Raw genomic sequence first — 27,055 nt, 5'->3', positions numbered from 1 at the left:
TGTAGTGTGGAGGTGGGAGTTCTAGGCAGAATGATCATCAATTGCAGCACTTATCTCAGTGGTGTGGGAAAGACCTCATCACATTTGGAAGCTTCAGAGCTAACTTCTGAGGCCATTCCATATTTTCTGCAAACTCCAGTCAGGGAGTCCACTGGAAGGATGAATATAAGAATTTTATTTTGAACCTCAGGCTGAATTTTAATTTGAATTGAACTAAGTGGGTGGACTGGTTAGTTTTTTGGTTTTACAGGATAAATTAATTAATTACAGAATACATTTGTTTTTTTCATGTGTACTCGAATAATTGAACTTAATAAGTTTTGGTCTTGGACAGAACTAGCTTTTAGTTTTAAAATAAAGCAATAAAACCTTTGTATTACCATTTTATGTCCTTGAAGGTCATTTTCCCTCTGTAACCTGGCAGTTTTACGTGCTGTTATCAGAGTTAACCCCTGGCTATACCACACAACAGATACACCTCACCTTTTAGTGCATACTGGGTAATGACAAAACATCAGAGTGCACTAGCTTTTCTTGTATGCTAAATATATATCTTGAAAGGGAGAGCTCAAACTTTATTGGTTTTGTTTTCAGTTGCCTATAGTCATTTTATTTCTTCAAATATTTCAATTTAATATTGCAAACAACTTCACAACATACAAAATGAATTATATTAATCCAGAACATATGTCAATGATTAAATTTTATATCTTTATCTTTTTTTTTCAACTTGTGGGGATAAAAAAATAAACAGCAAAGCTTTGACAACAGCACCTTGACATAGTATGTAATTCCAACATTACCTTGAGAAGTTTAGAGCAGTAAACAGATAAAGTACTAAGAGGAGGAAAGACCATTTACTGTTGAAAATGTAAACGGAATGTTTTGGTCAGAACTGTTTCCTTTTTTTTCCGAAGTGGACAGTTTCTCAATTCACAATTGAAGCAGCATGCAGGTTTTTTTTTATTTAACTTTTCCTCACTTTCCATTTCCTTTTTTCTCAAATTCTTGGCAACGTAAACGAACCACAATGTCTTGAGGAATGTAATATAGTAATTTAAGTTGTGCGCAAATGACTGATTCAATTTTTTTAAAATTGTTTACAAGGTCATGAATATGTTCAATAAATAGACTGTAGTATCACTTTTACTGTATAAACTTCATCTTTTTTACATGCAGTCCATAAAATTTTTCATTTGACGGAATAATTTACCCTGTTATGTATATATACAAATAGATATTTTCTCTTTTTCTTTTTTTTTACTCTCAATAAAATCTATACATTTCATTCACTATCTTCCCCTCTTAATGGTCAATGTGCATACACAGGAAGTGTCTATCCTTATGAATCGCCAACCAATTTTCTTTTTGCTATCCATGGTGAGCGCCCGCACGTAAGACTGGGTTGTCCGACATTGCGAGTTGTAGTGCCGCTTGTCTATTCCCCGGCAGCCGTCCTTTGTGTATCCCATGGGGTTGCATTTGGTCTCGTAAAAGTATTGCTTCAGTTGGCCATTGGGCACCGGGACTTTCTCCAGAACGGTGACTGTCTGCCCAGACATGTCTATTGCCGTCTTTTTATCCACGGCCGTCACCCACTGGCTAATACTGTCACACACGCTCAGCTCTCCACGCCGTGACGGGTCAGAGTGTCGCCGAACCCTCATGGACATGTTGGCTGCATCTAGGTAGTTTTTGTATTCCTCCAAGAGAAAGAGCAGTGGCGGCTCCAAAGGCACTTGGTTGCTGATCATCACCCGTGATGCGTACAAGTCGACATCTTTGGACTCCGTGACAACATCACCTTGGCTCTTGTCTCCGGGCCCGTTGCTGGCCAGCTGTGCCTCGCCCTCCACCTCCAGCAGCTCCTCGATCACCTGCTCAAATGTGTCCGTCAGCGACGGCAACCCTCTGCGCTGGGCCCCGCCGCCACTCTCTAGAGTCCCGTGGCTTTGTGGTGCTGTTGCTCCCAGGTAGCCCTCTGCTCTGTGCCCCCGCATCCCGGCGGCGTCTCTCATGGGGGCGGCTTTCATGCAACTGAAGTACGAAATTACCATAGTAAGGAACAGGATGGTCATCACTCTTCTCACCTGGTGGAACTGAAACACAGTGGGGGGGGGCAGAGAAGGAGACATTAAAGGTTATTTTTAAGGCTCAACATATTTGTAATCAGTATTGGATAAATGTTTGGAAGTAAATGTTTGGAAGCTACCAGTCCACTCTGTAATGGTTTGTGCTCGAGGAATGCAGTAATCTCCATTCCTGCAACCTTCTAAGCAAGGTAGAGAGTCCTGACTTTGCATTGCTCCCGGATTCATTTTCTGAGATCCGCACATCTCAGAGCTGTGTTTTTTTTTTTCCAAATAGCAGTGTAACCTGGCTGCCTTTGGGACGTCATTACTCATGCAGCACGTCTGTCACTTCCCCACAAGAAGCTAAATACAGCAGCACCTGAGGCATCATTAGAGGATGTGTGTGGCGGTCCTCCCAGGAATACTCCGCCTCTCTTGCCTTCCAGCAGCTCAAACTAGGCCATTGACCCGCTGAGTCCTACATAGTTGAGTTCCACCTCACCGATTAACTTTCACCCCCCTTGCATTTCATCTGCCACGCCCTTGGTACTCGTCAAATTCATTCTTTTTATGTACCACAGATAGCAGCTTGTACACAGATGAACCTTGGACTGATTGTTAGAAATAAAAAAACTAGTATACTCCATTTTCCTTACAACACTTCAGAAATGGTCAGCTGAGATTTGATTTTTTTGATATTCACAAGATAGCACACACCCAGAGGACTGAAAGCAAAGAACAAAACAGAATGACTATTTTCTTCAAGAGTGAATGAAGAGTCATGAAGTGAATGTTTTGGTTCAGTTCACCACAAGGTGAACACTGCTGTACCAGTATAAAAGGAGGGTTTTCCATACTATTATCATGATGCTAATTTACAGTAACTGTTATTATTATCTTCATTACTATGATCATGCTTACCTGGCACTAAAATCAGGGAAGATTTTTAGAGGCTTTTTAGAAAGACAACTGAAACAATTAAATAGAGTTTCAGTCACATATCTGTATATCTACACCAATTTTGTTTCACAGTACTTGTTTAAGGTATGTCTGTGCAAAGACAAGCTTCTCTGGCTTCCACATGCATGTCAAACCTTTGTCTTTGATACAAATCCCTGACTAGTGAAATGGTAGTTAAAGGCAAGGCAAGGAAGAGAAGGGAGAGACTTCTTAGCTGGTATGACAGTACATTTCAATTGAGATATGAGGAACTGAAGTTCATCCTTTGGTAAATGAGAAAACACAGTGACAGCTGTTTTGCAGAATACAGAAGACAGTTACACAGTGGTATTTTTAGAAAATGAAACATACCACATTACTCTGTAAAATGTGACAATACTATCACTGTGTAACCTGTCTAGGGTGTCAAAGAGGACACATGCTAATTGCAAAAGTGCACATCATCTGGTTAATTAGTACAATGTCTTATGTTGAAAATGTGTCATTTATTTATTTATTGTCTTTTTACACAGAACATTGATCTGGCTCATTCTGTCAGCAGGGGTATGAAAGAAATCGAAACAATATGCCTTGCATAACAATTTTTGTTTATGGTCATTGTGTTAAATCTTTTAAACATGAAAATTCACCTCACTATCCTCCAGCCCCAGTGTCAATGGGATCTCTTTCAAGGTGACGTCAGTTTTTCCAGACCAGGGAGTACCTGATTTGATTGGTCAGGACAATGTGACCACACAGCCAGACATATGCATTATCTGATGAAAGAGTTGCATTGGTCCCTTGTGTTAACTGAGACGCTAGTGGCCTCTCAGCTGGATTGATGTGCATTCCTCCAAGTCGACTGAAGACAGAACAAGTGAGAAAGTGGCTTTTGAGTGAGCCTGCTGTGAAGCAGGTTTAAGATCTTGGAATGTTTCCATGGTAATGTGCATAGCCTGTTGTATGCTTGGTTTTGTGAAACCAAAAAGCCACATTTTAAAGATGGCTTACTCAGTAATCATGCTGCTTGAAACTTCTATTGATCACATTGGGATAACACATCAGGATTGAGGAAAATTAATAATTGCCTTCACAAAATGGTGAATAGTCTATGAGCTGTAGGTAACGTTCACATATAACGTTACCTACAGCAATCAAATCCACAGCATCCGCTTCCTCTCAGAATGCAGACAGTGGGGATAATGTGAAACCTGAGTTCTGAGGCGTTTGGTTGCTAGCTCCCTTACAAGGAAGTCTGCAAATAATTTCTGTAGGTAATGCATTCTGGACAGGAGGTTGTCCACTGTCTCTCTTTTTTTCCACATTTGTTTCCCTAATACATACATGTAACAGTTATGACTGAAACAGTCAAGTTTTGCATTACAAAAAATGGAAGTTACAAGACCTTTGATGATATAGTGCATTTTTTTATGATATTCAGTTAAAATGTACCAGGCCAAATTAGCAAACTATAGTACTAACTATTGTGGTAGCCCAGCTCATGAAATTTACCATTGGCTTGTTCAAAGTTGTAAGGTAACATTGCAGTATCACAATGGCTCAGAGATATGAAGCATAGCATGCAAAAAAACATGATTGTTATTTTGATTTTCTTGATTTATTCATGTTGGGGGGGTTAGGAATTTAGTGTTCTTATAGCTAATAGAAATTCCACTATTCTGAGTAGTGTGTGAAACAGAACTTCAACATGGAAACATGTTGAATGACAACATATCATTTCTAAAATTAACACTAGTCAAATCCAGTCAAATTTGTAATGACCTGACCTTGAGTGATATTACAGTCATTATGGCTTTGCACTTAAATTGGATTCCAAAAAGGTAAACTACAGTACTGCCTTACAGTTATTTATTTATGGTCCTTATTTGCAAAAAAAAACAAACAAAAACAAAAACTTAGCTATGTAAAATGATCGAGTTAGAAAACTGCACAGCATAGCATATGATGTTGTAATTTGCGTACAGGATTTTGTACCCTTGAGCAAGGAACTGTACCAGCTGCTTCAGTAAAAACATTGCTGTATAAATGGGTCACATGATGCAATATGTAAACATTGAAAGTATGGGCGTATGCCATGTAAATAAATAATAATAACAATTATGGGTTCATTACAATCTCTTGGTCAGTGCATGCTTGTTTGCTCTCACTAATAACTATTCTGCAATAAGGCTGATAATCTTGATACCTGATACTTCTGCAACAGAATCGTATGTATCACCTGACATGCAATCATCAGCTGGTCCATATATTGAGGCTAAAATATCAGGCAATGTCGTTGATGTTGCCCTGCAATTGTCTGTTTCACATTTAAGCCTTTTGTACCATTTTAATCAGTTTGATTGTGAGAGAGGTACAGTTTTCTTTTGTTTGCTACACTCAAAAGGTACTTTCCAATATTCTAAAACAAATGTCAGCTAACATACTTACAGAATGTAAAAAGGTAACGCAGAGCCCTTATGACAAAAAGTGGACAAAAATGTATCACAGTATAAAATTCCATATATATACCATCAGACAAATACTTCTCAATATTTGTATGACATTTCCATTCATAAATACATACCTTACATTTCAGATTTCCTATTTGACCACGTATTGATTTTCTTTCTCGGAAGAGAATTCATCAACAGGGCAAAAATATGCATGCTCATTCCTCTTGCCTAACCTTCAACAGACAAGGAAAGAGTTTCTTACCTTGTACAGTCCTATGAGTCACAAGAATTCAGAAACGCCAGTGAGTTTGTGGACATCGCAGTAGCTCGAACAGCCCTCGCTCTCCTTTTTACAGGAGGCATTTAAAAATAGCCAAGATGGTATAGTTTTGGCAGTCTTTTTATTTTCTGTCCTCCACCTGGTTGAACCTGGCTTCAGAACATATTTAGTGCGAACCAGTACGCAGAAGGCGGTGCAAGATTATCACAGAAAGGAGAGAAAAGAAAACGCCCATTTAAAAAGCATTTGTTTCATTCTTAATTGGTGTCTAGGGTTGTAGTTATGATTTGCCAATGCTGCAAGGACTACCATGGAGATACTCTGTCTATAAATAGGCGAGTTGGGAGTCCCATAGTCTCAATTCAGAATATTACATCCTTCCCCTTAATGAGCTGCTGAGCAGCTCTCCGGATCTTGCTCAATGACATGCCTTTTCAAACACACACACACATCTTTAATCTCCTCACACTGACAAAAACAACCTTGTAACATGCAACAAATCGTATAACCGTGGGATAGAAATCAATCATAACCCTGTGTAGACGGTTAAATCTTGTCGGTGCTGTTTAAAAACCTGTGATGTGCCCTAAGTCTCTCTCTTGAATTGTCAGCTAAGCTCTGTTACAACATGTCTCAATAAATGCACATGTGATATATTTGGTAAATGCAGTATTTATCAAATACATCTCCACTTCCAGTCTCTGGCTTTCTCATCCCTTGTGCTCAACATACATGGGTAAAACTGGAAATATTGCTGTTACATTATCCTTATTGGCAGGAATCATCTCCTGACCATTCATAGCATTCATACTATGCTAACCTGCCTATATTGCTAAATATAGTTTTATACACTTAAAAAACTCAGCCACACACCCCTAGCTTAGGGTTTAACACCACTACAAGTGCGTGGAACCCATTAATTTAATCTGAGTACAGCAGGGACGAATCCCAGCTTTCGTCACATGAGGGCGCTGGTAAAGTCTCCTGAGACACCACAGTGTTTGAACCTTTGAAGTTGCTTTGAAATGAGGCGGAGATAGCCACCTTTTTTTCCCCTGAAAGATTATGAGACCAAGCTGCAGTGGAGGCAGAGGACGTGAGGCACCATTTCACAAAAAAACAAGCCTGAGGACGTCACGGTCTCAGGTCTCCTCTGGGCGAAGACAGAGAGGGAATCAGTGTTACTCAGCGCCACACAATTGCTCACCATCCCTCTGAGCCCTTTCTCACTGGGAACAACTATATATTTTTTTCTAACTTGGCAATTTCCTGTTTCCATCAGGAGAATCAATACGGCTTATACTCCCAATCAGCATCCTGTTAAACCGCAATCAAACCAATGAATCATTTTATTGCTGTGGGACTGCTCGGAATAATCGCGGCCTCCAATCTAATTCAGACCAAAGGAAAACAATCTTCCACAACGACTGAATTTCCTCTCATTTAATATATTAAAAATAAGTGCATCTTCAGCTCTGAATTGGATTTCAAAGGCACAATAACAATTTCATGGTAAATGTGTACAATTATGCGTATGTGTGTGTGAGAGAGAGAGGGGGAGAGGAGGAGGTAGACAGTATTTCACATACTCTCTATAGGATGTGTAGAAATATCTCTATTTAGCATTAGCAAAATACAAAACAATTCAAGTAAAATTGATATAGTTAAAGCTATACTCTTGCAAACAAACCCAGTTACAAATAACAACTGTCTATCTTTGCTTTTTCATATAGCATTCTGTTAGTATGGCATAGGGATCATCCTGTCTCTAGCTCTAACTTGTTGTTTTGTAAACAGAAAATTATCATTGCAGGAAATTTCAAGAAAAAATAAAACAATTGCAGCGAATCAAGACTGGTATAATTGCATGCAGTTTTGTGATATGTGCTCCCGTTACTGTTAGCTACTGTACGTTCTTTGCCATTGACCCATGACAATACATATTACAGGTTTTGAAGCCTAGCCAAGGAATTGTTTATTTGCACGGTCTTATGTGGCAGGCATTTCTTACCAGTCCAGGGAGGTGTCACTCAACAGCACTGAACTCCGTCACAGAACATCTTCTTAACAACAGCATTCTAACACACTGGGTTTTGAAACTGTTCACTGTGATGGTGGTCTTAGCATGCAGACCTGTTGCACTGAACAGTACAAGCGAATGAGATGAGTGGAAAGCGTGAGGAATGAAAGGGAACAGCGGCTCAGGCATTCCTTTCATGGCGGTTGTTTTGAGAGAAGCGAGCAGAGCTGGGCTGGTGGGTTTACATTGTTGGCTCATTTTCACTTGCGTATACCGAGCTGTTTCCTTTGCAGTATTTGTTCAGATTTTCATGCCAAACTGAGATTTAAGTTAAATCCCCCTACTGACAGATCTGAGAAGCTCTCCCAGCATGAAATGACTGTGATAACAGACATTTTTCTGTTGTATTGTGAATATAATGGCACTCCAGCCCAGGCTCCTGGACACATTTCAAATAGTGGCCAGCATATCCGTCACTAAGAGGGATAGGTCAGGGTTTCTCCTCAAAATGAACCTTCATAATCTTGAAATCACTGTTGCCTTAAACTAACACTCCTGATTCCACAGAACAGAGACTAGCCACTCCCTCATTTCTAGGTAAGGTTACACTGTTGTAAACAGCTGGATATGGCACTCCAGTTGTTTACATTCCACACTGGTAAAGACACTGCTTGCCAGCTTGAGTGTGGTTAAATAAGACTTCTGTTTCAGCTCTTGCTAATGAAGACAACCATGAGCTGACTCTGTAAGACCTACATGAACTGAATGGTATGCTTGAGCTCATTCTGCGTTATGTGCCAACTTTAAAAGGGCCCGATGCTGACAAAAAGGCTCAGCTTACAAAAAATATGAGCCAAATGTTGAAAGGTTCCTTTTTAAAGTGTATCATTGACCTATATACTCTCTGTGGTATACATTAGTGGAAAACATCCGGAGTGGCAGTGTGGTGTATTGGTTAAGGAGCTGAGCATGTAATTCAGAGGTTAGTATTATTTAAACTATTGCTAAGCAAATGTATAGATTAATGTCATACACATTTAAAATGCTGGAAGAAACCTAATACAAGCCTAATACAAATCTGCGCAGTTTATTAACAAAACAAATATTATGTTATATATATTGCCAATTTAAAGTGAATACCATTTCAATTTAGCATAGATCAGCCCATTACCTTTTTAAAAGACAGGGATTTCACTATAATAGTTCACAGCTGAGCTTAAGTAATTGTACAGAACATTTTTTGGAATTTGGACCCCACCCGCCATTAGTGACTTAACTGCCACCAGGTGTTTTATTGTCCCACAGGCATATCACATACAAAATTTTCTGGAGTACCAGTGGAGCCGCCCCAGCTATGAATGGCCCAGGGAGTCCATCTGCAGAAACCCATTGAGGAAAAACAGCGAGAACAGACTTCAAGTAAACCTGTTAGCTGTAATTCCATCATCTCGGGTCAGAAAATCTTTATTTACAAGACACTTTGCAAGGAAACCCTTGCTTTTCCACCCAAGCCCATTTCCCTAAAGGTGTTACTGATTAATTCTTACATTTTAATCCATATGTAAATGTTCACATCTCCTGCATAAATCATATGCAAAATAAAAATGGCCCATATTTAACAAATGCCTCATACATACAACATTTTTCTTGTAAATTACTAACATCAAATAAATTAAGAGTATCATGGTGATCTCCTTGGCTCGCCTGAGCAGAAGACAGCAGCTCCATAAATGTGTCATTCATTGTGTTGGACTGATACTGTAGATTGCCTTGGCATTTATAAAAATTACACCCTATATTTGTACTCACCTTACTTTTCACTTCAGCTAAGACCCTGTGCAAGTAAACTGAGCCACTGATAGCTACTTACCAGCATTTAGTTACTGGACATTCTAGACATATCTTATACACCCTCATACATTGTACCTTTTTTTGCCAGTGTGTAAAACATACAATAATGGTAATAGTGAAAACGGGTATATGTTTGGAGCAGGAAAATAAAGTTAAGAAGTTAAGAAAGCCCAGCACACACCACAGTACATACTGCTCAGATTATCCAAAACTGGAGGGATTCATCATTCCTGTTCTAAAGCTTACACTGTCCTAAATGCTGTTTCAGATGATAACAGATAATACTCTGCCAAAGAACACTGCCAATCACTCTTCCAAGTAGAAATTTCTCTATTTGCTTTGCTCTTCTTTCAATTTCACTTTCAGTTTCTTTCATCCTTATCTTTTTTCTCCCTTTTTTCTTTTTTATTACGCATTGTCTTCCATTCCATTTGGGTACAAAATATACTAAACAGAAACCTTCCCTTCCCTCATCTCAGAATTTGTATGTATCCTGTTTTCAGATATCAAGACTTAGCCCTTCTTCACACAAAATCATGAATTAGAAAAAATACTAAAACTAAAAAGTAACTGAGACAAATATGGTATGGGCTGCTAATTTCATTTAAAGCATTTAATGTTGTTAACAATGACCTTTTTTTCAAAAAGGCACCACAAAATGGATAGGCCTACTAATGAGGACATTTTTGGAAAAAAACACACAGCTGATTTTGGAAATAAATTTGGTGTAGATTGTAGGTTACTGAATTTTCTAAAGGTCAGACGTGGTAAGCAAACATTTCAAAGTAAGTATCATCTGTCCTATGCTGACAAAACTGGTCTGACCCATGAAAATTTTGATCAAGGCATTTTTCCCAAGACAGCCCTCACACAAACTACAGACACGTAATTATTTGCAAACTTCCAACCCAAAACATGTTCACAGCAGGCATGTTTGAGTCTGGCTGTGTTGTAAAACCGTGTTAATGCCCAATCAAATGCAACACAGTACAGATTTAATTACGACCACTGTAAACTGCACACATTGTATCCAGAACACTCCACTTAATCTGTCAGCACCTAGCGGATGCAGAAGAGAGGAAGGCACTCTACAGATTAACTACTTGTGTTCTGATTATTAATGTATAGGTTTCAATTCTCCAGTTAATGAGGAGAGTATGTGTGATACTCATTATTGAGGAATTCTGTTTGAAATAAGTGATACATACAATAATAGAATTGGTGCATTTATATCTAGATCCTAATTGATCTTTCTAAGTATTTTTCCCTTTCAAAATATACACACTTGCACAGCTCTTAGGAATGTAAACAGTTTGTAGAGTGTTAAAAAGCTACACCAACAGCGGCTTTAAATACATACATGCATTCCACTAAAATGTTTCAAGATCTGTAAATCGAACAAAATTGCCTATATGATTTATAATTCTTGAGACTTTCGCCGCAAATGGTCAGGTCTCCAATGTTCAAACTGAATAACAGAATTTCCAGTGCACGTACCCACTGGATACTTTCAGCAGAATGAGTCAGACTAACATTCCCCCAATATTTACACTAGATGGCGTATGTGCCCACGGATAGATTCTAAAACGCTCGTCTCAAGAACAACAACACAGGATGTGCTAGATGTAGACAGACGAATGGACGAACGAAAATACAGACAGACTGAGAGACAGACAGACAGACGGGCAGGCAGGCAGGCAGGTAAATGGACAGATATAAAGATAGAAAGATGGAAATAAAAAGACAGATAGATAGGTAGAAAGATAGATAGATAGATAGATAGATAGATAGATAGATAGATAGATAATTAGATATAGATAAAGCACGTATCAGATTTCCCCTCACTTTTATCTTAATTTACGGTTTAACTCAAACACCGGACATTTTCAAACACGGACAAAAATTGTCAACATAGCAAACTATAAACAGTAAAACACGTCGGTTCACCAAAATAGTACGCACTGTTATTAACAAACCAAATAGTTTTCAGGCTGTTCTAACGTTGGCGTGATATTAAGCTACTTTTACATTTTGAACCATTTCATTTCTTAGATAAAGTTGCTCATCCATCATACAGCTGTCGCTCTCTCTGAAATGTCTGACCAGTTCATGGAACAAAATTAGTTCTCAGAAAAGGAAAATAAATATATGCCCAACCTTGATAAGCTTTACTTGGTAAGCGGCAGCAAGATCCCCAGACCACAACTTAGGTATTTTATGAAAGTACAAAATATTCCATCTTTTAAGGCATTTCCATCAGTTTTCATCTAGTTGCACGAAGGTACCGACTGGGGGTCGCATTTAATCCGTAAATTCACCCTCGACTTGTGAGGTTAACCGGTTTGAGGGAGAGCTAGCCCTTACACCAGGGTAAACCTAAGCATAACGTCTCAAGTTGCTTATAAAGTCTTAATGAGCGCATCAAAGTTTGTATTTGCTTCGTAGCCTGTCTGTTTTGTGCGCATTTAAGCTCTAACCTATAATCACTTGGCGTTTTGACAACCCTAACATTACGTTGACACTCGTTACTATCAAATTAACTAAATGTACATTATATTGTTGTTATTATTATCATTCTTCCATCAATGACGTTTGTATTTCATTTAGCTGGAACGAGGGATCTGTTTAAGTTTTGAGTGCCATACCCACATTTACAACAATCTATGCTGGGAGTACACTTGTTAAAAAATGCACTTGCACAAAGAAATATACTTGATGAATTACATCCACCCTAAATTAACTGTGATTTCAAAGGTATTGTGTCTAAACACTAGAAAATATGTAAAAAGTTCCAATTTATAAAACACCACTGGCAAGTATAATACACAAAAACTTATGCGGTGACCCCCTTCTAGTTCCCTATTAGAAATTCAATCAAGATAATAACACCGTTTCTTATTAATGAACTAGCCGATAGAATTACACTACCGCCTTTCAAGCAAGTAGAGTAGTAGGTGCATTTTTAGGATCCACCACTTGATTACTTTTGTAGACTTTCCCCCTACGAGCTTTGGAAAACAAACTGAAAGTAATAAAACAAAGACGCACAAACCTACCTTTTACTGCCTAGTCGTAAAGGAGACCATCAAAAGGACAGTTTCATTTGGAAGGTTTTGGAAGACTCCCAATGTATTTGTTTAGGTATATTTTCCTTCTCCTCCCGGGAACTTGAAGTTGTCTTTTCAGCTTTGGAGCAAATAGATTAAATTATTGATGGTGGAAATTGCATGGTTGAGGTAATGGACTGCCATGACTGAGCGGCTCCATTGGAGATCGCTTTAGACAAGAAGATTGGATGCTAGCACATAAGGTATTGCGCGTTGAGAGACTTCGGTAGCTTTGAATGAAGGTTTCATTCCTCGCAACTACAGTAACTAACTACATCATGACGTTGCAGCATGTGACTCCGCCACTGGCTGAGTGACCACAAGCATATTCAGTCGTAGAGAGAGGCAGCATTTACACTCACTACTGGCCGCTTGGACAGAGACGCAAAAGCCCGAACAAATTTGAGCAATTTAAATAAAGGGAAAACACCGCCCACGCAACTTTGTAAAGCAGAAGCTGTCGCTGTATCTAGGCAGTACAGTGCTCCGGGTTTTCTGGCTCCCGCTCCGGAGTGGTTTTCACGGAATTCCAGCTCCAGGCTGGCTCTAAAAGTATCAGCTCTCGGAGCTGCTTTGGTTCATCACCATACTGTCGCTCCAGCTCCTGGAGCCATAAAATGTAGAATGAATAACTGTTAATTTCAATATAAAGGGACGTAGACCCTTCAGTTTTACAAACGCATTACCAAGGCACTTATGGCGCAATACGCCTAAGCAGAGCAGTGGATATTGTTTTCATTGATCGAGCACAAATGTTCAAGGCGATAGACACGACGCATGAGCTGAAATCGTCTGTATTTCATGTTATTTGGTTATATTGGAGGTAGATAAAGCAGTACAAATTGAAATGCAAACCGGCTAAAATAATTTAGCAATGAGCTGTGTCTTTCTACTGGATACATATCTAAAAATGTGTCCATGACTTTCCACTGGTAATATCTTAAAATTTCATTTGTTATTCTCCTTGTGCCACTCTGATGTGGCAAATAGTGTGTAAAAACTAATATAACTCAATTAATAAAATGGCAGATTCTACCCATTTCAGTCCAAAGTCAAGTTCTGCACAATTGAAAGGGTCCTCAAGAGTACATTGTTGGCCAATGCAGCACTTTGAATCTTTCAAGTACAACATTGGATAGCAAGAACTGGCACAAAATTGAATACTAGATAGATGTTTATCTATCTCAATCAGCAGCAGTTCTGTTGAAACATCATAATTTGGTCAAAATGTCCAGTCCTTGAAAAGATTCTGTGCAATGTTAATAACTTAAGTGAAAGTACCAAAAACATCTTTGGTATGCAGCATTTTAAGGAAAAAAAAAGCACAAGCAGAAGATCTTGAAGCCAGGAACTGCTTAGATGTATTTATATGTTCGTAACAAATTTAAAACCTACTGGTAGACTTTTGAGGTTCCAGGATATCTGACATCTACACTATTGGCAGATTAATAAATGATTACCGCAGCCACAATAGGAGCTTAGGGGGTGTACCAGCAAGGCCGATTGTGTTCTGCTAGTTTCAGCAGATATGGTCAAAATATTTGTGTTTTTTAGCTGTATTAAACCTCACTATGATGGGGTCTGGGTTATACTAGAAAGCTACAAGTCCAGCTCAGGGATGCTTCATACTTACCATGACTCTCTACATGGACTGTTCATAGTTTGCCAATTTCTCAAGCAGCCATTTACATCATACACACATTTATGTCTGAAATTGTCATGCAAGAACAGAATGTACAAGACGTGTTACGTACTTATAAAGGTCCTCTGTCTTGCACGAGCACAAGGGAGATATGTCCATTATATATTCCTTCAGGAAACTATCACGCTCAAATTCTTTCTAAACAATTTGGCCTTATCTCATTAGAAATCAAGAAATACTGCTCAGTGCCGAGTTCTATTCACTTTTAAGAAGTGGCTGATGAATCATGCCCATTTTAGTGAATGGTACTAAAATGGCAGAAGAAAGAACAGCCTGAACAATTACGTAGGTGGACGAGAACTATTAGAGGTTTGATCCCTGATAAGGATATGATGGGAAGATAATTCAGATCCAATCCAAGGTGGTAGCTCTACTTCCAATGTTTCTAATCCCAAACAGTTTTATCAACATCTCTCCTTTAAAAAAATAGTGAAGCAGCTCCGGAACCTTAGCTAGCTTCAGGCTCCTCCAGCTGTCCTCCAGCTCTTCTCCAGTTCCAGGTCTGTAAGCTTCAGTCTTACTCTGGCTGTGGAGTACTTTTTTTTTTTTTTTAATCTGCCCAGTCTCTGTTCCGGCTCCAGGTTTCAGAGCTGGCTCAGGCTCCAGAGCAGCTCTGAGATGGAGCTCAGCCAACTTTATTTGGAACCACATCATTATATCCCCAGTGGGGTGAATCTTCACAACTTTAATGCCTAAAGAAGGCTAAAAGAGTCAACTGGCAAAGATTGATTATTCTTTAGAGAACAATTGTCAGAACACGGAGTGTTGAAGTTCAGGCTTGTTAAAGATGGTTTTCACAGCTTTTAATAAACGTCTTAAATGCTTTGTCTCCATCAACACTTGACCTGACATCAATCAAATTAATATTTTTATTTCTATTTAATTATTTCTTTGTGTTGGGGTGACTACAAAGAGAAAGAAGAGTTTAGTACAACTGTATGCCTAAAAGGCAATACGCTATCAACACAAGAATATACCATATATTTTTAGTGGAATACCTCAATAGATCTTGTGATTTGCCATATTTTGAACTAACATCATTCTGTTATTTCAGAAAAATTGTAAGTAAACATCAGCCAGAAACCAGCCAGTTCTTTTTACAGGCTACATAAGTATACACAGTCCCATTCTGCTGTCCATTCATTCATATTTAGTCACAAATTTAAGTTCAGGATGTTCCATTCAGTTGGGCAGCATGATCTCAAAGTTTCCCATAGGTGGTGATGGGGAATTTCCGTTTCCGATCGTCTCTCCATGGTGTCAGTGACGTGAATGGAAAGTTGAAAAAAAAAGGCTCTGAATGTGAAATCTGGCTGCACTCCAAATTTGGATCCCCTGTAATTAAAGATTTATTATGGTTTATTTGTTGTAGCTATTATAATTTTTCTTTTGCAAAGCTAATGAAGTGAGGAGACTCGACTGGGCTGATCTCAGCTTGATCGTGCCTGCTCACACCTGCTCCATGATTCAGCCCTCAGCCCTGGGATGTGCTAAAATGAATATAGCTCTCCCAGAGGATCGCAGGAGGTGAGGGGAAACTCTGGATGACAAAGAGTTGCATCAGCAAATACTGAACGACATGACTCTGAGAAAACCTGCACACATTCAGCTGTTCCAGCCAGGTAATTCATAAATAAATCACTCCGCATCTCATTAAGAAATAAAAACAGAATTACTTATTTTGCAAATGCAACAAAATACTACTCAGAAAAACAAACTTGACATGAAAGTCAAGCAACTGCCCAATGGGAGAAGACAGACTATTTTGTAGGTAGCTACTTGTTGTGATATTCACTAGAGACTGAATTTTTCAAATGATTTTAGATGGCCAGGGTTAGGATTCATTATGAGTGTATTCATAACACATTCTAAAGTATGGACAATAGAATGCATAAAGAATTTTGAGCAATGATTTAAACACTCAATGTCTGTATATATGCATATACAGCTATATTAGTGGACATTATTAGTTGATGTATTATTCATCCAAATGTCAAATTATATTAAAACAATCAGCCACTAGAAAGCACTGCATACAAAATGACCTTTATTTCATCTTTTCAATTAAGTATAGCTGGTTGTATTCAAAAGGAAAGTGGTTCTTGACATTTCTAGCAATTGAGATACCTGCTCCCACCCTGGCTTGCTACTGTGTGACATGGTGATTTCTACTGAGTGCCTGTTGTAATGTTTATGACATTTGGACACATGTATTATTAGTAGTATTTCTTAAAAAATACTATGTGGATGATCATCATCAAGTGTGAAAATTTAATTAAGTAGACCTCATTGTTTGTTATTCATTATAACACATTTATAATGTATTACAAATGTATTACAATGCAATATAAATACACTCATAATGCATGATATACGTCATATATCTGTATTTGTATAATGAATTTAATTGATAACTACATATAATCCATATGCTGTAAGCGTCCCTGGATCAGTGGATCTGGTTAGTGACATAATAATCATAAGTATTAATTATTTTGTAAATCTGCATTAAGTTATTTCTTGCTTTACATCCTTATTGTAAATTTATTTCTACAGCATTTCTACTGAAATCTTTAAATATTCCCATCACCCACCGTGAATTGATCAGAATCTGTAACTATTTGTGTCGTGGTTTGCCCTGCTTGTTTTAATATCCTGTATCATTTGTGCAGTTTCCCTAATCTAGGTTCTCATAAATTATTCATGAGTATGCAAATGAGCTCCTGTAGCTCCTCTGGAAAGCTCTACCAGCAGCTCCACTGAGATCAAGTCTTCCCTACCTATTCTATATCACTTCCTGCATGTCCTCTGCAGACACCAGAAAAATGAGACTCAGGAGTGCACATGAAAACATAACGCAGAAAATAGCAAGGATCGTAGGCACTCGTTTACGAGTGTGTGATCCGACGCACATTCAGACCACTCTGTTCCTGCTCATTTCACCCCCACAGCAGGGCAGTGTCACATACACGCAATTCTATAACCTTTACACAAGAGACACAGATTCGCATTGATGAATAAAACTACTAATCCCATGAAGCATCGTGAGTGTGCTCAATGACTAACCGACTGAGGTGGTGTGGTGTTAGGATGACACCTCAGCTGATGTCACGTCGCACGCAGAGAGCTGCCCGGTTTGTGTCAGAACAATATCAATGGCAAGATTTCCCTGCTGCCTTCAGCTGTGGGCTTACATTAGAATATTCACGTTTGTTTCAATCACCCTGTTAACAACAGAACACCTTGGGGTTTGTCATCTATGGGAAAGTTTTAAGTCATCCCCACTAGGATGGCAGGAGGATGTTGTTGTCCCATGGCAGATGCAAAACTGAACACAATGAGGACTTAAGTGACTGGGATGGAGCCAGGACACCTGACATCTCAGATTTGCTGAAACTCTGCTGCTGAAGCTCTGCTGAAGCCGTAAAAGGACACATTTGTCTACATGGGGGGCTGTGCCAATCACTTGCTGAGTTCTGTGATCATGTCTCACTCACATCACATAGGCTGTTTCTGAAAACCCTTCCAACCCAGAGCAGGAAAGCTTCCCATTACATAAAATTTGTGAATGACATCCCAAAATTGAAAGAAGCAAGTAGGGGCAATCCTCACCCACACGGCGACATAACAGCGCAAAGATATATTACTACCACCAGCTGATTGACATGAGGTCACTTCCCCATTATGTGTTAAGGTCACGGAGCCTTGAGCATGCCACTGCCAGCCATTTGTATGTCCCATGGGTATCATGCCAATCAAAATGTAAATTACTTGTGTTTCAGCAGTTTCAGTCTGAGCTGGAATTATCTGAATTTTTGATCCTCCATTTAGCATTCAGTTTTTTCTAACAGCAAACTATAGTAGTTGAGGTCTCCATCAGGTTGAATTGGTACAGTCAATAACAGATCCTTGTCTTACGAAACACTGATTGCAGAATGTATTTTTTAAAGGCTGCCCTGGTGTTCCCCTGGTATTTCTGCTTACATCTTGGACTTCTTCCACCATAGTTTGGTGCAGTTAGGTAGCGATCTGTCAGCCTTCCAAATTCCGAGAGTGCCCACTCTTCTCGTCATGCACAGTCCATGTGAGAATCTCCCTCACAGTCTGCGTGGGGGTCCATGTATTTATAAACCAGCTTCAATACTTGGATGCACGATGCTGGAATGCTAAGTTGCAAGCAGCACACTGTGGGGAGGGGGGGGGGGGTTGGCATCGATTCCACAGCAGTTGTCCATACCATGCAAATAAGCCCAATGAAAAATTTAGTCTCGGAGTTTAACAGGGGTCACAGAGTATATACCAATGTGTGTAGATGCACAATTTCCATTGCCTTCTGGAAATATGATGTGTGTCTATTGATAGAGCACAGAACAGGTCTCAACCTTTTGAGTGTCTACAACGACGCATGCGACAATTACATGACTCATAGCACAACAGCCTTTTGTGAAAAATACAGTATCTGTGGCTAGATTTGCTAATGAATAAAAAAACTGAATAGATGCATTGTAATTACTGTTGATTTGTCTGAAAACTCCAGCAACTGCAGAGCTTAAAAAACAGAGCCAACCCTCTTTGCTACATTCACACAAATGATTGGGAGAAAATAGTACAAATGACACAGAAGGCACACCACTGTTCTACGCAATAAAATCAGGATTCACATCCTTAAATCAACTGTCTCACCTTGAGTCGGGGCATGTTTGGTGCATATAAGTTCTTAAATTCTGGTCTGTCACCAGATTAAAATGATGATCCATCAATCAACAATTTTGAAACATTAAACAGCTAAAGAAATACTAGGTACAGTTTAACACCACCTTGTCAACTAAATCACTGTTCGGGAAATTCAATAACATAATTGTGCTTGAAACCTTGACACCAGGAAAGGTTGCTCTTTCCTTCAGTTGAAGCAATGAAAATGACAATGGCACTCAGTGGAGAATATTAGTATGTGTTCATTGATTTCATTCTGAGGGATGTAGATTATTATTATGTATTTGAGAGAAATCAAAAATACTACTGAAACAAATGTGTCCTGAACCTCAGGTGCGATACACAAATTTGAGCAGAATAAGAAACATGTTCTTTTTCAATCACGTAAGGGCAAATTCCAGCTGACTAATGCCCTCACAAAGTTCATAAGGGTAATTAGGTTCAATTAAGTAGAATACAGTCTCTATGTGGTATATATTCTTCCAGTGCATTTTTCCTGTTCCCACCATGCATTACAAACCCAATAGTGCTATCAAGTCCTATTCATAGCAAGCTGCCAACTTCTCAGAGAGGTTATGTAAATCATTGGTCCCTGACCCTGGTGCTGGTAGAGCCTTCCTATTGATCACTATAAAGCATGTCTCATACTGACTAAGGCCAATGTTGGGTACAACAGAAACAAGGGGATTTGGGCCTGGATGCTTTTTGGCTATTGTGGTTACAATGCCATTACAATTGTTGTGGAAAGGCCAGAATAATTGCCTAATTAGATTTCAGTTGTTCAGTTACTCTGTAAGATAAATGTAAGCACTACACTCTGAACAACCCACACTTTTCCCTGTCATTAAAAGACAATTTTGATTTTTCACAACTTAACAGACTATTCATCTCAAATTTGCTGTTGAACAATCAAGATGTCAACATAAAATTTGCATCAGCTTGTAGAGACACCCAGCAAAAAAAGCAGAGCCACAGTTATATAGATGTATATGTATATAAACAAGCGGATAGTGGATTGTACTTCATTATTCATTCCAAAAACATTCAGCTCACTTGAACAATACGCAATATTTATGCAATAAAATTAATGCAGTGACACACATTGACACATATCCACTGCGTCATTTGCCATAAACAAATAGTATAAGAACACACATGTATGAACAGTGATGGGTAAAGGCTTAACTATGTTTAGCATATCCACAGGCAAAATAATACAGCCCATGCACTCACAGACACATATATGACACAAGTTTGCACATACATACCTAAGTGTCATGCAAAAGGATTGAAAGGAGTCTTGGCAGAGCTCTTGTTGCCAAGCACCGCCAGAGATGCTTGTTTCTACAAACTCTTCGCTCATACAGGATGAGGGACCTGTGGTTTGCCCACATTTCTGAGAGCTGCGCTTGTTTTTATATGCTATGCAAAACACCTGCAAGTGGGTGGACAGCTAACAAAGCTGGGATGAGCGTTACACCTCCTCCAGAGACCTTGCCCGGACCATTAGGGTCAAAGGTAGTGGGTGAGAGTGAGATATGCAGACAGATGAAGACATGCACACACACATACGCACACAGTCACACACATACACGCACGACCACATACACACACGCACATGTGCACACAAAGACACGCACCCATACGCACGCGCGCGTGCGCGCTCACACAGCACACACACACAGACACACACACACACGCACATCACATACAAAAATGGCCAGGCATTACCAAAATATCCCAATGACTTGATTAATTATACAGAAATCTAAAGCGAAAATGAGCAGCGAACAGTGTCGCACTTTCCTTGGCATAATTTGTTACCTGAAAGCAGACTGCTGCTACTGCGTCCTGGAGTAGTTCTATGTATATACTTCAACCAAGAGAGAGAGGCTCAGTGTTATTTAGTCAAGTTAGTATTTTGTTAGAAACGTCCAGCTACCCGTATCCCCACAACAAATCGCGGTTTGTTGAAATACAACGTTATAAACTTAGCGCTTATTTTACCGGTTGATTGTCTATTGTATTTAGTCTCTTCACTTCTGCGCGGTTCTTTTTTTTTTCTAAGAGACTCACTGGCTTTCTTTCTAAATCGGGAAAACAAACAAGGCAAAAGATTCGTGATCCATTTGTCCAGCTCATACTTCCATATTAATATCATTAGCAACAATATTATTGTTGTTTTATTAGCAACCGATTTAGTAGTTTCCATATACGCAGCTAAAGGATAATTTCACTATCACGAAAATTTTATGGAAAACACATCCACGTACGTGACAGTATAGTACAGCATTCACATTTCCCACGGGAGTTTGGTGAATTATGACTTAAATCATACCACACACCATTGCGGATAATAAAATGCGCCTGCAAATGAAATACGTAGCGATAAGTCAACCTCTTTCAAAACTTCATGAAAGAAAGCTAAAGACTGGACCGGTAAACGGAGCGGTTGTTTAATGATTTTCCTCCTTCTCCACCTCGTGCATAATTATTCAAAATTAAAAACCGTATAAACTGTAAATATCTACATCAATATAACATATCATGTTATCTGGAATGAAACCTACCATTTTCAGATTTGTTATTGACGCCCACCCCAACTCTGCAGCGCTAAGAGTGGGGAAAGGGGGGGCGGTGAGGGAGATTCTCGGTAAGATAACACAACCCCATTTATGGACTGATCCGATGACGTACATTGCAGAAAGTTCTATAAAAAACCCTTCATACATACAAAGTGTGTCGTGCCACCCCCCTACCCCCCCCGCCCCCGTTCTCCCCCTCCCCCCACACGCCCACACCCACACCATCAACCCACGTCTCGCTCTGACTCTCCTGTGACAAAATATGATATCCCAGGCAAAAAAGGAAAAGAAAAAGACTAAATTACAAATATGGATAATTGCCCAGGACCATAACTAGCAATATACTATATATTTCCATGAAAATCCCAAGTTGACTCAAAATTGTTGCAGATCTATTTTGTCATAAACCTCTTAAAAAAATAAAGGAAAACGTAGTTTTGGTTAATTGATACACTTACTTGTCTGACTGGTTCCCACAATCACGATGACAAAATATACAGATAAATATAGCGGATTACGATTATTATCAGCCTATTATTGTTGTTGTTGTTATTGCTGTGATTTAGAAAACATATCATTTCATTTTTCCATTAAGCTCCATTACGTCATAAATTAAATTAAAACAAAACTAATCAATTATCAGGGACTCATAAAAATATCGACATAGAACTTAATGAAATGGTAATGATTTATGTTCAATAATGAGTAAATAAGTCTGAAATTAATTCCGCCCGACAGATCCCTGATTAAAACAGTGTTGTCTGAATGCCTGTAGGCGTTGATATCTTGGGGTTTTCTTGCAGCTGTATGTTAGCTGTATGTTTGACATTTAATCAGTTTGCCCTGAAATCAGATTCTTGGAGCAGAAGCGGAATACAAAGGAAAAGCGGACTCCGGCAATATCCACTGATTCCTTCCAAGCTTCCAATACGGTTTTCTATCGACTTTTAAGTCAGCAAATAATCATGGACTTTATCAAAACGCTGACGATTTTATTCTTACTTGTTTTGCTTGCATTCTCGGTTTTTTTATCTCCAATGCCCATCTGTTATGAGCCAGTTCCTTATCCTGCATTCTTATCGCTGCCTCCATCTAACCCCGCCATAAAACTGTCAGTGTCTGACCACGCCTATCTACCTTGATCGCATATGTCCAAATGCATGCAAATATTTTTTTCACAGTAATTTTTTGGTCATATAGGAAATATTATATTACAGGAAATCTTATTCAAGTGCATGCATTTCGCTGGAAGTAACCCCCGAGTGTTTGCGTGTGTAGCGCAGCGCAGGGACAAAGAAGGGGAGCAGGTGATATCAGTGCTGGAGTAAAAGCGCAGTATGAATGAAACCAAGAAGCGCCCGTAGTAAAACACAAGAGAGACATCAACGGGATGACAGAGGGTGGGGAGATGCTACAGCCACGGTTAAACAGATTTGAGTGCTTGCATCACTTAACACACAGCGGATCAATACAACGATTATGGAATGGAATATTTTAACATTTAAGTAATGTCGACAATGTAAATCAGATAGATAGATAGATAGATAGATAGATAGACTGATAGATAGATAAATAGATAGATAGATGGATAGATGGATGCATAGATAGATAGACAGACAGACAGATACGACCGAATTTACTATTAAAATTCGTTTGAACCATTTAATTACAAAATCTGTAAGTTTCCCTCCTTTATTTATTCTCTCTCACAGTGCCTCACGAAGTAGCAAGGACGCTAGCTTGTGTTGCTAAGCCTTATATTTTATTAAAGACATGCACCATATTATGCTGCCAGAGCAGAGGAATTGCTATTGCGCATACGAAAGTTGCTTTTTAACAGGAATCTCTTTCGCAGTTAACCCACTAGACACGGCGAAAGGACGTATATTCTGTATGTACAGCCACATAACGAACAAAATAACAAATGTAGTGTCCTGTTTATTTGGGGCGACTTGTTTATATAATGACTTATAGCCCACAGATGTGCGGTCAAGATATAAGTTTACAAGCATTTAAATACTTCAAATAGTTTGACCAAGTAAGCGATCTTACACGATTATTAATGCAAAAGCGTACTGTTAGACTTACATATATATAAGAATCCAGTATTAAGTTTACGACTTGTTTTAGAATTCACGCAGTCCTCTAATCTTGCTCACTTGCAATGGCTATCACTCCAGTCTCTAGCTCAGCTACCTATTCATAAAAGCATGATGGCATTTTTAAAAGACAGAAATGAAACTAATGTTTGAGAGCACAAAACAATGAACATATACGATCGCGACACAGATGACAAGACGAATGGCTGAAACATGCGGAGCGATGGATAAAAATATATGCTTTTCTTACCTTTATAACAGCTGACAACCACAATCAGTGGTTAGATCTCCAAGACCAACACTTGCATTTCCCAAAGTTAACGCTGTATATCAAGTGGAGCTTGCAAAGAACGCACAACGTACAGTGCCTCTAAGATTTCAACTTTCACATGCTCTAAGCGGCGACAAAACTCCAAGCGCAAAGCAACCAGCCTTTGGGTTCGCTATTCTTATCTTTTTGCTCTTTTAATCACTGGGCTTCCAGCAAGTGCTTACCAAAAAGAGAAAAAAACCAAAACAATTCCCTAGCTTTGGCAAAGAACTGCAAGACTTAAAAGTTGATGTCCACTCGGCGATTTAGTCCGCTGCGTTCAACGACTCCGATGCCTCTGTCCAGCGTGCTGAAAGCATACCACAGCTAGGGTTACAGGGGGGCAAAAAATCTATACTTTCGTTAAGTGCCACTTGATATTGCTTTACTCTATTGCTTCCCCACGCCTTGTCACGTGAATATTTCCTTGCCAAGCCCGTCCTGTTAATATTTGATCACATGTTGGCCGGACCGTTTCCTAACAAAAGCAGCACTTATTTAAAAAGCCCGTCATATTCCTCTAAATGGGACCTCCACAAAGGCTCCACCAGATCCTAAATAACACCAAAACAGTTCCATTGCTATTTTGTTTTGTTGCGCTGTTAAGAGTCCTTTAGGGCAGAGACCAACATGTCTACACATGTTGCTTTTCATTGGCATCGCACTTGAAAAAAGCACTCAGTACATACCACAAACCGCACAAAAAGACAATACACTCACACACTGCGCGCCGAAAAATAAATTCACAATTAGAGGGTTCCCTCAATAACATGAATGTGAATGCATTTCACTCACTGCTCAGCATTTCATCCAAAACGCAAAAGGAATCAAATTGAAAGTTTTACCCAGCGTTGCCAACATTATTTCCCACACCAAACGTAGAGATCACAATTGGAGCTCAAAAAGATTAGAGTCCACCATCCAATCAAAATATATAATCAATCTTGTTTTAAATCATAATCATTTTTGGGTAATTATTCCTGTTTTGTTCCCAAGCTACTCACCATTTTCCCCTAAGCTGTCCTGGAGATAGAAGTGTCTTAAAATCCACTCACTCCAACAGATGCTGGTAGGTAATGTGTCTTGTTTGAAGTCATCATATGAGAACTTCTGCTGTGCTCAGTAGATCGCCCACCACTTCGGTGACTTATGAATCTAATAACCCTTTGCAATATCCGCGTGCTTAAACTCGCCAACACCTTGGTGGCTGTACTGACAGGACAAACGGCAACCAGCTGCGATTTATAGAAAACCTATAGATTTACGCAATGCCTTCGCTCAGGCAATCGCTTTTTGTGGTCCTTACGTGATTGTAATAAACGATGGGAGTCAAGTTAAAGAACCATCAAAATTGACTATTCAGTGCAAAATCCTCTCCATCTGTCAATGTTTGGTGAAAATGTAAAGCGTTGAAGAAAAGTTACGACAGAATATTCTTCCATTGAGTGTTTTTGTTTGTGTATTGTCTTTTAAATTAAGATGTTAAGCGAGAACTCAGGTCTCAACTTTGCACGAACAGCTTGTGACATTTTCAATCTGAATCATTGATATTGAAGTGGCCCGATGTCAGGTAAGAAAACACATTTCTCTATCTTTTTGTGGCCCTTTTGTGAGTAATGTGAAGCTCTCAGGGGGCTTGTTGCTGTTTAAGATGAAGCTTTTTGTGACGGAATAAAAAGATTTAAATTTCATACTTACATTTCTAAAACACAGTTTTAATGCTTCGTTTGAAAAGATGTCCCTAGATGAAAAATCAAAGACGAGTCCGCGTTTATCTTCAAGTGTACCCTTAACTTCTAAAGATGATAACGTCTCTGATTTGCGCCTAATATTTGGAAACAGGATTATAGTAAACATAGAATCACGAATTCCAAGTACAACCGCGGTGTCTGTTTTCAGTAAAATTCCATCAGTTGCTCGTTGAACACTCAGCCATCTAATTGTTATTCAGTGACGAAGCGCTATAAATGCATGTGTGCTACAAATGTACTGGTAAGTAACATGAGTAATAGGTGATATTTACCAGTCTCATTGCTCGGATTCACTCTATCTGGGGAGTTGTAAAAGAAGTGAAACAGTATGGTATTAATAACTCACAGCAAACAGCAAACACACACACACACACACACACACACACACATACATACATACATACATACAGTACATACACATTACCTATCTATCTATCTATCTATCTATCTATCTGTCTGTCTGTCTTTTGTCTGTATGTTCATCTGTCTGTCTGACTGTCCATCTGTCCATCCATTCACCTGCCTGCCTGCCTGTCTATGTCTCTGTCCTGCTCTGTTCTGTCTTCAGCTACTAATTTACTATGCGGCATCTATAGAGATAGAGGGGGAAAGATAGTGAGAGGGTCTTGCAAGGAAATGGCGTACATAGTCATTCTGTCCATGTATAAACTTAATACAAACTAAAAGTACTGTAACCTCTTTAACTGGGCACATACAGAAAAAAGAAATCAAGGAAGTCAAATTCCATTTGAACTTGCGTTGGGAAGGCAGAAGTTACAGGTGTGGGTAGACGTCCACAAGAGACAAGGTCATAAACGTGTGCATAATGAGGAATTTGAAACTGAATCTTCCTTTTGCAGGAGCCTGATCTGGTATGATCAACATATTTGCCTTCTTGAATCAACTTTTAACCCCTTTACATATAGTGAAAATGATTTTTTTTTTGTTCAGAAAGTCTCTGTGAATGGTGGCATTGGAGAAACCACTAGTTTTAAGGTTTAAAAACCATTGGTAAAATCTTTTTGAAACAACACGCTCTTGAAAGACGTCCTTACCTTTTATAAAGCATCGATGATGACTCAAACAGCCAGGGTAAAATATATGGTAAATACAAATGAAAATGTGCATATTGTTCTGTGTAAGTAGTATCCCATCCTTAAAGGGCTGAAAGGA

The 27,055-nt window shown here is 39.0% G+C and overlaps 1 protein-coding gene across 4 annotated transcripts; it reads right to left on the bottom strand.

The window, feature by feature from the left end:
* Positions 1-1,292: 1,292 nt before the first annotated feature.
* bdnf (brain-derived neurotrophic factor) lies at positions 1,293-25,208 on the bottom strand. Of its 4 annotated transcripts, none has more exons than XM_036544350.1 (2): positions 25,136-25,208; positions 1,293-2,099 (listed from the first exon to the last, which is right to left on the bottom strand). In XM_036544350.1, exons 1-2 carry the CDS (start codon positions 25,136-25,138, stop codon positions 1,293-1,295), a joined length of 810 nt encoding a protein of 269 aa, XP_036400243.1. In that variant the 5' UTR covers positions 25,139-25,208. The 4 variants fall into 4 exon arrangements, with proteins under 4 accessions (XP_036400243.1, XP_036400245.1, XP_036400244.1 ...); XM_036544352.1 differs by lacking the exon at positions 25,136-25,208 and adding an exon at positions 24,072-24,169; XM_036544351.1 differs by lacking the exon at positions 25,136-25,208 and adding an exon at positions 21,708-21,767.
* Positions 25,209-27,055: the final 1,847 nt, after the last annotated feature.

The sequence above is a fragment of the Megalops cyprinoides genome, chromosome 13 (genome assembly GCF_013368585.1).
Source record: "Megalops cyprinoides isolate fMegCyp1 chromosome 13, fMegCyp1.pri, whole genome shotgun sequence".
In the NCBI taxonomy this organism is placed as follows: domain Eukaryota; kingdom Metazoa; phylum Chordata; class Actinopteri; order Elopiformes; family Megalopidae; genus Megalops; species Megalops cyprinoides.
Note: the sequence above shows the minus strand (reverse complement) of the source record. Positions and strands in the feature narration are given on the sequence as shown.